The sequence below is a fragment of the Python bivittatus genome, unplaced genomic scaffold, assembly GCF_059951505.1.
Source record: "Python bivittatus isolate LINGU-HERP-01145 unplaced genomic scaffold, Pbiv_v1 ctg000020_np1212, whole genome shotgun sequence".
In the NCBI taxonomy this organism is placed as follows: Eukaryota; Metazoa; Chordata; class Lepidosauria; order Squamata; family Pythonidae; genus Python; species Python bivittatus.
In genome coordinates, this window is record NW_028277030.1 from 36,911,158 (window position 1) to 36,923,751 (window position 12,594).

Consider the following 12,594-nt stretch of genomic DNA (forward strand, 5'->3'; position numbering starts at 1 on the left):
TCTTTATTCTGTATTGGTTTTCGTTAGTTTTTATCTTCTCTTTAAAACTTTTAATGAAATGTACATTAACAATTCACTTTGCGCTACTACCTTCCTTACTATAACTGTACAAGATGGCAGAGGACTGAAGGGATCTCTGAGTTAAATCGTTGGAAAGCTTGGTTCAGCTACAGCAGCGTCTTCTCTTTGCTGGAGTTTCCTGGAATGATCCTGTGTAATGCACCACATCCAAGAAGAGCAGCTAACATTACAGCCAACGCATCCATTCACCACTGCAATTCAGCTGGCATGAATCAGAGCAATTTTGTGTGCAGACTGACAAGCAGACTAATCACAATGGGCTCCTGTTTTCCTCTTACTGGTCATGTTTTTGATTATCTGAAAAACCTCTGCTGGGTGACTTTGAGCCAATGCAACCGTAGTTGAGAATACTTCAAATGAACTCCAGCTTTGGTCAAATTTGCCTGAATTTTCGCTGCTGTAGGTGCAATCGTATCTAGGATGATCTCAGTTCCAGAGATCTGAGCAGATATTCTTGCACCTTCCATTCTCATTTTCCTTAAGCCTAAAGGAGTTAATTGTTGCATGTTGGGAGTGTTTTTTCCTCTGACGTTTTTAAGGAAATCAAGGATGACTACTAGTTTGCTTCATTCCTGTATTTAGCTCGGGGTGACATCTGGGTAAGCAGGTAATGCTACTGTGATCATCTATTGGAACAAGTTGTACATATATGCAAATTCATGATAAACGATTTAGTTTTCTACATTTCTGAAGTGAGAGCACAACATTTAAAATATATGACCCCAAATTAAGTTGTTACAAATTTCTCTTTAGTTTGACTTTTAATTGTTAATACATTCTAATATAAGATTTAATAACTTTTTACCTTTTTTTCTATTTTCTATTTTAATTTTTGTTAGCCATTCTATGTACTTAATTGAGTAGAAAGACAAAATTTATACTATGTCAATCTTCCTTCCTTCCTTCCTTCCTTCCTTCCTTCCTTCCTTCCTTCCTTCCTTCCTTCCTTCCTTCCTTCCTCCCTCCCTCCCTCCCTCCCTCCCTCCCTCCCTCCCTCTTTCTTTCTTTCTTTCTTTCTTTCTTTCTTTCTTTCTTTCTTTCTTTCTTTCTTTCTTTCTTTCTTTCTTTCTTTCTTTCTTTCTTTCTGAAAAAGAAAGCATATAAAAGATTATACCTAAAAAGAGGTTTGTCTTGCTTAATATTTCTTGGTTGGATTTTCTTCAGCTCACTTGCACTTCTAAGAAGGTATTTTTAAAACTTCAGCTAGTGGAGTTCAGATTTAGCGAAGAGAAAACTGGAAGCTGGCCTTGCTAGAAGGATTCCTGGCCTGAGCAGATTGATCTGGGAGTAGATCTCATTGATTTCAAATGGTTTCCTTGGCTCCATTCTTCGTGTCTTTTCCTTGACCAGAATAACACGAAAACTATGCCTATACATTAATGTGGATGTTCGTTATTTCAGTGAAAATTATTTCCAAGTAAATGTGTGCAGAACTGGAGCCTTCAAACCAGTACCAACTTTCTCAGGTGTAGGCTGGTTTAATGGGCCTTCCAAGCATGTTTGCATACTATTGTTTCTTTAGACATTGCAATTGTCCATAAAGACAATCTGAACATAAACACACCAGAATACAATGGAGAAAAAATTACAGCATCTATTTTTAAAAAATTGTCATTATTCAGCTTTTTGTGAATTATTCAGATTAATATAAGTCTCTAATTCTTCTTTTATATTTATCTATCTATGTATCTATGTATCTATGTATCTATGTATCTATGTATCTATGTATGTATCTATCTATCTATCTATCTATCTATCTATCTATCTATCTATCTATCTATCTATCTATCTATCTATCTGAGGGACCACCTCTCCCCGATTACATCAGCCTATTCCATTAGATCCGGCAGGGAAGGTATCTGTTTGTTCCATTGGCCAGGGACTTGCATTTGGTGGATCCCAGGAGGCGGCCCTTCTCTGCCGTGGCTCCCTCTTTGTGGAACATTCTTCCTCCTGAAGTTAGGCTCGCTCCTTCCATGCTGTTGTTTAGGAAGTCCCTCAAGTCCTGGTTGTGTCATCATGCTTGGGCGGGTCTTTGGGAACTGGAGACATTCTTAGATGGCTCCACTATGATTGATATTCTGCTTTTTCCTTGAGGTTTGTATATTTTAAAACTTTTGATCATGTTTTTATTTTAATAATCACTTTTTATCTTTTTATAATGATCATTTTTAATTTATTGTTTGTCTTATTTAATTGTTTTATGCCACCCAGAGTCACTTTGTGTGATATGGGCAGCTATATAAATGTGACAAATAGATAAATCTAATTATATTATAGATCTGCTTGATCTCTTCATCTTTCACCTTCCCTTTTTATCTTATGCTTTTTAAATGGTAAGCCAGGGAGTTTCAAGTTTTAAGGTTATTCCTGAATTTATGTAAATTACTCTGGAAGGCCTTTTTAGTGTAGGTGCTGAAAATTCCAGATAGTCACAAGAAGGCAGAAAAGTGTTAAGAATTGCAGTATTTCTTTGCTGCCCTCTAGGTGCCATTGGGATTCATGCAGTCCAGATAATGACAGCCCTACTGAAGAACAGGATTTTAAAACACATATAACCATAGCTAATTGGCCTTGCATGTGTGCGTGCGCCTTCAAATCAGTTTTTGACTCCTGGCAACGGCCTGGACAAGTCCTTGCAGTTTCCTTGGCAAGGTTTTTCAGAAGTGGTTTGCCCTTGCCTCCTTCTCAGGGCTGAGAGAGAGTGACTGGCCCAAGGTCACCCAGCTGGCTTTGTGCAGAACTAGAACTCCCGGTCTCCTGGTTTCTAGCCTGGTGCCTTCATCACTACACCGAATTGGCCATAGCAGCCATACCCTGAGAATAACGTCTGTATCAATCCTAAGTACTACATTTACCTATCCAAGAACTAAATATTACAATGGATTGCTCTTGTCTGTTAAGTATGACATTATAATAATAGTAATCAAATTCCCATTTTGTTTTTATCATCTGTTAATAGGAGAGGTCATAAGAGAAAACTGATCCCAGGCTGTGACAGGTCTTTGGGGGTAAATAACATAACTCATATTTCTAAATTACAACCAAGGGTACAAGATTTAAATTATGGGGATGACTCCATTCAGTGATCATAAACAGTGCCAAAGCATTTTGTTCTGCTGCCATCTGCTGGCTATTACATATTAAGGAAAGGAAGGCATTCCTAGCTAGTGCTGTATATATTTTATTTCAGATAAGGGGAACAAACCCCATAACCTAAACATTTTGAACATCTAACACCTTTCAAGCAACCATATTAGTGGGGAAAAAACTAAAGGAAAACTTGTCATTTCCTGATGGTAAAACAAAAGTTTTGGTTTATTAAACTGATCCTGTAGATTTTACAAATTAAAGCTGCTCTCTACCATGGCGGCTGTTAGTTTTAAACCTTTGTTTCTCAAATCTTAATCAAATGCCTTAACCACTAAACCACGTTGGCTCTAAAATTGTATTTTACCATCTTTTTACTGTAGTCCACATCTAATTACAGACTAAAAGCCTAGCCAAAAAACAACTTGAATCCATAGAGATTCAGCCTCTTGCTATACATGGAAGTTTGGGTTTGTAATTCCTTTGCTCCTGATCTACCATAGTCTCCTTCCTTTATTCCTGCTCAGCCTTACATACTCAGATCTCTAGACCGTGTTCCAAACCCCAAAATACATATCTAATGCACTTTTGAGATTAGAATCTGGTCAGATGAGTATTGAGGTTAGAGCATGGTTGTTAATCTTTAATTACTGACTTAAATGCTACTATTTTCCAGCTGGGCTGACTCCATCCCTTCTTTCAGATGAATTTGAGTCCTCTTGGACTCAAGCAATATGTTAAAAACTCCTATCATGTGGCCTCTCCCTTGACTCCCTGTATTCTCTTGATTCCACTAGGAGAGTTATTAAAGAAGGGCTTTTAGTCATTGAAGTCCAGAATGAAATAGGATTCATCCCAAATTCTGTTCAGACTTGGTTTAACCATGTTAGGTGGAAACCAGCCAACGACATCAACACATTCATCTCTCCAGCCCAACAAAAGTTATTTTTCAAAGCCAGATATAATAGTCTACCCTCAATGTTTTTATGTGGGAGATTTAATAAACCTCCCATGATTAGCCAAACCTGTCCCAATGGTGATGGTTCAGTTGAATCTATTCTCCATGCACTGCTGCACTGCTCCTTCTACAGTGATATCTGAAGAAGAGTAATCTTCCCTCTATTGTAACATGCACTAAATTATCCTGAGCAACTTCATGTCAATTTCCTCTTATCAGACAAGAAAAGTGTTATCACCCATAATGCAGCAAAGTTCTGTATAGCTGCTGTGAATGTGCACAAATGACTGTCACACACAACTGACATCCTCATATCTGATTCACTTATCTTCTGTTATGTAGAAATGAAATACTCCTACTACTCTAATACCTTATTAAATAACTACTTTGATACTTTGGACTATTAGAGCACTTTCATACAAATGTGATGGAAAAATAATAAAGCTGGACACTCTTCCCCCCGCCTTGCCTCTCCAGCAAATTCTTTACTCCTCCCTCCCCCTTGTCTCTCTTTCTGTCCCCCCCCCCACCTCTCCTGCAATCTCTCTTCCCCACTTCCTCCTGCCATTCTTTGCTTATGCAAAGCTGGATTACCTCCAAACTATTGCATGACCCAAGAGTGACCATGTTCATACTGAAACAATGGGAGGGCCATCACTTGTCTGCTTAAGGGTTTTTGGTTCTTATCTCAGAAAAGAAAAACCATTTATCCCCATTTAACACCTATCCAAACCTATCCTCCAATCAGATCCCTCAGATTTCCCACCTCTCAACCTCAAAAGTGTATAAATTCTATGCTTTTCTATTGTTCAGGGTCTCTCTTTCTTGAAAGCAGGCACCCAATGATCATTGCAATAAACATGGTTCTTCTCCTCAGCATTGTGCTCCTGTCTTTGGCAAAAATTCCACAACACAAATATCCACCTTTTCAATTTTTGGTTGTTCTGTTCTGTCTTTTTCTTTCTTTCTTTTTCTTTTTCTTCTTTTTCTGTTTATATATATTGTTTTCTCTGGTCAGTGACCAAAATAAATATTATCTCTATTTATCTATCACCTACACCTATTCTCTCTCTCTCCCTCTCACACACACACACACCTTACCTTCCTTCTTGATAGATAGCTCAATAGATGAGGAGAATGCTACAAGTATAACTTACCTGGACCTACGAAGATTTTGATGGAGTTTCTCATGATGCTCTCCTTAAGGAAATGGTGAATATGAATGACATGATACTACTATGAGGTGGATGCATTAGGTGAATGAATGACCACGCCCAGAGAGTGCCATTAATGACTCCAACATGGAGGGAAGTATTGAGTGGAATGCCACAGGGTTCTGTCCTGGGCCTTGTACTGTTCATCATTTGGGTAATGAAATGTTTGCAAGAAAACAGCCAAGCTCAGAGATCCCCAGGGACTCCTCAGTTCAACCCTGAGCTACACATATTCTCTTCTATTGGTATCAGTGATTTGGATAAAGAAGTTGAGGGAACACTTACAAAGTTTGCAGATAATACAAAACTGGGAGTAGTAACCAATATTTTAAATGAAAGAGAAAAGATTCAAAAAGCCCGAGACAGGCTTGAGCAATTTGCTAAAATGAATAGGATCAAATTTTACAAGAACAGATGTGTTGTTACACAGAAGTGGAACTGGGCTTATTTTCTATTGTTCTAGAAGGCAATATCAGAATCAATGAGTTAAAACCAAAAAGAGCAGGCTGACAGTACAAACTGTCAAGTCAGTGAAACAGGCTGCCACATGAAGTGGTGCGTTCTGCTTCCCTGGAGGTCTTCAAATAGAGGCTGGATTGTCATCATGATTTAGTAGACCCAACAATGAGCAGGGGGTTGGACTACATAACCTCTAAAGCCCTACCAACTCCACAGTTCTATGAAATGGAAATAAGGCACCAATAAAATCAGTTTTATTACCAGAAACTCAACAAAAATTTATTTAACCTTGAATGTCAAGCATATTACAAATGACAACAGAAAAACCAGCAAACATAGCTAGTTAATAGCGCTTTGTGTAAATGCAGTTAACAGAAAATCTTTCCATTAATATTTAAAACCAATTCAAATTCTGATGGAAATTGTACAACTGAGTTGGTTACAATGTCAGTACACTTCTTGAATGCATCTCATTTTACAAATTGAACACTGAGAAGAAGCACCATTGCAGAGACTGTAATTATAAGGAAGCATCAAGGGTCTCTTGTAAACTGTTGGTCTGACATTTGCAATCCTATAGCAAAAATGGTAACACAAGTTCTATAATCAGGGTGAAAAGATTAAATAAAGTTATGCTTTACTCTGCGAAGGTTTGCTTTTTACAAAAAAAAAAAAATCTTTGCCAGACTATAGTTAGAAATCAAAATTTTAAATGCGTGCTTTAGTCTATTTTAGAAGCTTCCAGAGATGTTTTTGCTTGGGGATAGAAACGTATAATCGACTATTTTGCATACATTCATAAAGGACAGCATGGCTAATAATAAATTGTATCAAATTGCCCAATTATAAATTAAACATTTAAAAACAGATAATTCGTGTCTTTCTCAATATGAAAGACAAAGAAATTGGGGAAATTCACAAACTTGTGAAAAAACAACCAGCCATGTTCCATTAAAATTAAGATGCTGTATATGCTGGCTGAATAGAAAACCTTTCACAGTGATTTACACCTGATTACCAAGTGCAGAGGGCCCAATTCAGATTCCAGCAAAGTCAATAGGTTGCCAGTGGACTTCAAACAGAAGCAAGTGTTGCTGGGCAAACATAATAATTAAACTAAACTCACTGGAGAGCAGAGCCTGAATACAGATAGAGAGCCATGATTGAAAAGTGGTGATGATTTAAGGTAATGAGGACAAACTACTGTCACTATTTTCAGTGATAACTAAATTCAACTGGATTGGAGACCCAAATCCCATATACTGAATATGGGAATTTTTACCAGATTATTTTACACCACTAGAGGTACTTTAGTTCCTAGGAATGGGAATTATTGCCAGTTATCTTCCTGAGTCTTGAAAGATTATCTAAGGCAAGCACAAGGGCTAGTCTGCCACTTACACATCTCAGATTAATAATTTGGTCCCTTTCTAAATGGATCTCTTCCTACAATTGCACTAAAGCATAGAGATGGGTCACAAATTCCAGGCTGTCCAGTTTGTCCTGGAATTCCAGGACTTCCACGTTCTCCATCTTTCCCAGGCTCCCCACGTTCTCCAGGATGTCCTTCTTTACCTATCCCTGGTAGGCCTTCAGGACCTAAATAAAATGTGGAATATATAGATGAAGAATGTTTAGCATCCATACAATATTATAGTTGAGTAAAGATTTGTAGCCTGAATTACACCACCTAGATAACTCAAAGCTTTAAACATTTAAACAGTTAAGATCTAAAGTTGAGGACCTGAAAAGGACATATGAAAACGACTTGAATTTTGCAAGAATACAAGCATGTATACCAGCTCCTGAAATTCTTTAGCCAGCCAACCTTGAAAGTTAATTAACATTAACTGAATCCTACCAATTAGGCAGGGACCCACCCCGATCCAAGCCATTCCCAGCTCAGTCTCTCCTAGCCCCTAGCCTCAGTAAGGTAAGGGACTGCCTCCTCTTGAATTCCCTCATCACCTATCTCCCTCCCCCATCTCTGCCCTTTTAGCCGCCCTGCACAGCAGCCCTCCTCAGCAGCACGCCAGCAGTACTGGGGCTGAAGTAGAGGCCTGGGGCCTTCAGCTGTCTCAGCAGGCCACCACTGCTCCTGGGCCTCAACTTCAGCCCTTACCTGAGGCAGCTGCTGGCCATGCCAGGCCTTCTTCCTGAGGCTGCTTGTTCTGTTTTCCAAATAGCGTGTCCTGTTCTTGTGATGCTTTGGAAAGCCTTTGGAAAGTTTCTGAGGCCTTCCAAAGCATCACGAGAATGGGGTATGCTATTTGGAGAATGGCGCAAGTGGCCTCAGGAAGAAGGCCTGGCACAGCCAGCAGCTGCCTTGCATAGGGCCAGGCCAGACACGCCTCATCAGCAGCAGGAGGAAGATGGCTACGGTCAGCTGGGTGTGGCAGGGCCTATGGAGTGCAGGGTGGTGAGGGCAACTGGGGTTTTGTGCTCTGGTGCTGGGTGGCTGGCCATGGCACAGGGCTTGAGAGTGCTGAAGATCCTCTGTCTCTACTTCAGCCCCAGTGCACCAGCAAGGATTGCCGTTGTGCAGGACAGCCAAAAGGGAAGAGTTGGGGAGAGATAGGCAGGTGGGAGGAGTTGAAGTGCCCTTGTGGTCATAAGTGCAGGTAGGCTGCCAAGTGCCCGAATTTTGATCATGTGACTGTGGGGGCGCTGCAACAGCTGTAATTTTGGGGACTGGGCATAAGTACCATTCATTCAGTGCTGCTGTAATTTCGAACAGTCGCTGAACAAACGGTCGTAACTCAAGGACTATCTGTATGCAGAAGTCAGTCAAGGGTTATATTCACCACTAAAACCAACAGAAATGTCTGGGTTCCCAAACAATACCTGGAGGTCCAGGAGGGCCTTGAATCCCAGGAACTCCAATACCTTGGTTTCCTTTAGCTCCATTTTTTCCTGGTGGTCCTACAAGATAAGAAGCATAATAATATAGGAGGTCAGTAATTCTCAAAGAAATATTAAGACATATTTCTACACTAAACTACTATACAATATCCTGGCTGTATCTTACATAGGCAACTCCTACTGGAAGTTAGCAGACGGAGCATTGCATGACATAATTCTGCATTTCTACAGTGGATATTTAATCACTTGCAATTCATACATCTGCAGCCTCAGAAGAAACAGCCCTAATAACTCTGTACACTGTGGTTTAATTGACTGCATGGCTCAGGTAAAGATTTGCTTAAAATAATCTGATAGTTCATGGCTATATCATAAAAATCCACGCACCACAAAAAAACCCCTGCACTAGAAAGGCATAGAAGGAAGGCAAGAAGTATTACTACACAAGACTTTGGTTCACGTAGCTGGAATTGGAAGATGGAGATCAAGTTTTCAGAACAGATTATTACAATGATATACAGTTGTAAATAACATCAGCAACAATCTGGTAGCTCAGCTTTAGTGACAAATTGCTGATGTGGTTTAGCTGTTGCCAGTGGGTAGCAGCTTATATTAATCTCTCTAACTACTGTTGGTTAAATAAGGGATAGTAAGATTAAGTATCAATCCTTTAAGATGCTCAAAGTCCAGAAGACACTTTCGGCATATTGTGGGACATCCCCACTTGATTGAAAAACTGGGCCATTTACAGATATAGTTAACTAAAGAGGCTCTTCCAGTTCCTGTCCCATCACAATAAACTAGTAGGTAATAACCAGCCCTGGATTCAATGGTGTATTCCACTAGATGCATGAACAAGGTATTATGGGTATAAAATATAGGGCCTAAAATTACCTTATGGCAAACACTGACGGTAAAATTACCCCCAGTTGTACTGCTTTCTCTTGAAGAATTGGGGTATTCAGTATTTTGTTTTTGGAGAAGGGTTTTAAGTAGATGGGAGGTTTCACATAAATATCCAACAAAGTAAACTGATACAGCTGAGGGGTCCCCCCCCCCCCCAGTAAAAACCAATGTATAAAACTAAATTTAAATGAGGCAGGAAACATTTCAGCATTAATTATAAAATGCACATAGCATAGCAGAGTTAGCAAATAGAAGTATTTGTATGGGAGAGTGTGGTATAACACACATCACATGCCATTGCCTTATAAGCTGGCTCATCTAACCATCTCTATACCAACTGCTAAAAAAATTATTCATAACAAAACAATGTTTTAGAATCTCATACTACCCTTTACTTTAATGGGGCTCTCTTTGAAGAAGCCAGTTAAGTTAATTTCACATCTGAGAGTAATTTTTAAGTTGCAGCCTTATATCTAATTACAGGGAACCAATCTTCACAGAATCCAACTGGACTCAGTATTGAGTAGATATGTCTAAGGGTATGCTGAGTTAGATAGCTTTTTTTTTATCACCGTGGTTGTCTGCTGGGAAGGGGCAAATGACTAAATGTGCATAATGATGTCATCATGCAAATGCCACAACTCCATTCTTGCATCAAATGCTGCAGTTACATAAGGACAGCATCAGTGCATTGGGCACTCCTGTGTGTATTATCAATTTGGTTTGCTATGGACATTGCTGTTTACTGCTGCAGGGAGGGAGGGAGGGAGGGAGGGAGGGAGGGGGATGGATGGATGGATGGATGGATGGATGGATGGATAGATAGATAGATAGATAGATAGATAGATAGATAGATAGATAGATAGATAGATAGATAGATAGATTCTGCTAATTATTGCAACTGAAGTTCAGAAGCTTTGTATAAAGTACAAGTATCTTTTCTGGTGCGTTAGCCTTCTATTCATCACAGACATTTTCCACATAATTGCTCTTTCTTGGCTCATGACACCCCGCAAGGAAAAATGGCAGTTTTCCCAGATTCCCAGCTTAAAGCACATGAATGTCCACTCCATTTCTTAAGCAGGCAGAATAACAACTTTTTAAGAAGGGAGTTTGTGAATCAACCTGCTCCCAAGGCCCACATTTTCCCTTAGAAGACTGCCAGTATAAACATGTACCATTCAGTCAAACAAGTAAGCATGTAAGATTGGACAATGGATTTAGCAATGATCGGAAAACAACTGAACAGCCCAGGGTCACAGATATGGCTATTGCAACGAGAGAAAAGAGCACAGCCCTTTTGAATCCTTAGGGTCTACAAACCAATTTGAAGGTTCTGGAGGGGATTTTGAGGGAAGAAGGATGTTCTGAGCAGACAGTCAAGAAAGCTCACGAGAGCAGTTGCTTCAGAACTGACCAAGTCCCAAATGACAAGGACTGTGGCCTACTGCTACTTCCGAGCCCAGAATTCAGAATAGACTTTATAAATAGATCATCTAATTCTTGGACTCCTTTGTCTCTACTTGCTTAGTTAAGAGTTTTCCTTGATTTTTTTTTTCAGCCACCTAATTGTTTCTTTCGCTTCCTCCCTCCATTTGCCCTCTGTTAAATTAAACTTTGCAGTTGTTGTTGTGTATCCTAAGCCAATCCTTCCTCATTTTTTTCTTTTATACCCCCTTTCAGGCAACATGGGGGGCTGACAGGCTACATGTGGTCACTCTGTTTTTTAGCCCAGCATTTCTCTACCACAGGTCACTGAAGCAATCAGAGTTAAGCTAGGAATCTGTCTTAGGGATTCAAAGAATGGAGAAACCTCCAAGTGAGATTTCAGCTATGGTACATCTTGATCAGTATGCTCTCTTTCTAAAGTCCCAATCAAATATTTACTTTTGCACTCATTTGCATAGACATAAACTGCTTTGATTCTTTATTGTAATCCTTTGTAAACAGTAATAAATGTCACTAGGATTAACCTTTCAGCTCCATGTGAGTCTGGATCAGTTCCTATCATTACTCACCCTCCGACAACACGTTACCTCCAAAAAGCAAGGGGAAGGAAATACTGTAAGCAATTTCACTCATCCCTTGTATTTTTAAGATTCCCCTTGCATAAAACTACCAGCAGGCCCTGTCTCTCAGAAGAAGCAATTACTTTTGCTAAGAAATCATTAAAATATATATATTTCTCCTTTAAAAAATATTCAGACATGAAGATGCATAGCACAGAAAACTCTTATTTTGGTAAGGAGGAATTTGACAGACTTCATCCATTTATAAAAGATCAGGATGGAATAGTAGTCTAACACAGTGTTCCTCAACTGTGACAACTGGAAGATGGGTGGACTTCAATTCCCAGAATTGTTGAAGTCCACCCATCTTCCAGTTGCAAGGTTGAGGAACACTGGTCTAACATATCCAGAGGGTAATGAATTGGAGAAAGTTCCTTTAATTCTATTCCTGTTCAAAACAGATTAGAAACAGAAATGGGTAATTCATACAGTTACCTTTTGCACCACGAGATCCAGGACGCCCAGGAATTCCTGCCAGACCTGGAATGCCATCATTTCCTGGCAAACCAGGAAAGCCTCGAGGACCTTGTGGACCAATCGGGCCTGGTGGACCAGGAGGTCCAGAGCTGGTCTCATGAGATTGGCAGTGATCACAGCGCTGCAACCTTCTGTCCCGAAGTATAATAGGCAACTGGGCTAAGAAGAATTCAGACAACAATATTTAGACCAAACGTGAACATGTCACTGTCAAGGGATGACATCTACTGACCTCAAACTCTTGGGGTTAAATTTAGATCTAGCTCAGCTAAGCAATTTACATTTGCTCAACTTTGGCAAGAAAGTTTTATGGACAGCTCATTTCACCCCACAATATATTTTCCACAATCCTTTGCTCACTGTTGAAAAACTAGGGCCAGTAAGCCATGAACTGGGAGCAAGAAACACTTTAGGCACTGGAATGCCTGGAATTTGTCCCACCAATTTTGCCCTCTAAACTCCCCATCTGTGCCACCAC

At 39.8% G+C, this 12,594-nt stretch overlaps 1 protein-coding gene across 1 annotated transcript in view; it reads right to left on the bottom strand.

Annotated features, from left to right (window-relative positions):
- Window positions 1–6,414: 6,414 nt before the first annotated feature.
- The window catches only part of COL21A1 (collagen type XXI alpha 1 chain), a 117,230-nt gene continuing 111,050 nt past the window's right edge, over window positions 6,415–12,594 (bottom strand). The window contains exons 29-31 of the mRNA XM_088137181.1: window positions 12,075–12,275; window positions 8,647–8,724; window positions 6,415–7,401 (exon numbers count right to left, since the gene is read on the bottom strand). Of these exons, the coding sequence (XP_087993307.1) occupies window positions 7,214–7,401; window positions 8,647–8,724; window positions 12,075–12,275 (467 nt within the window). The 3' untranslated portion in view covers window positions 6,415–7,213. The remainder of the gene's footprint in view (window positions 7,402–8,646; window positions 8,725–12,074; window positions 12,276–12,594) is intronic.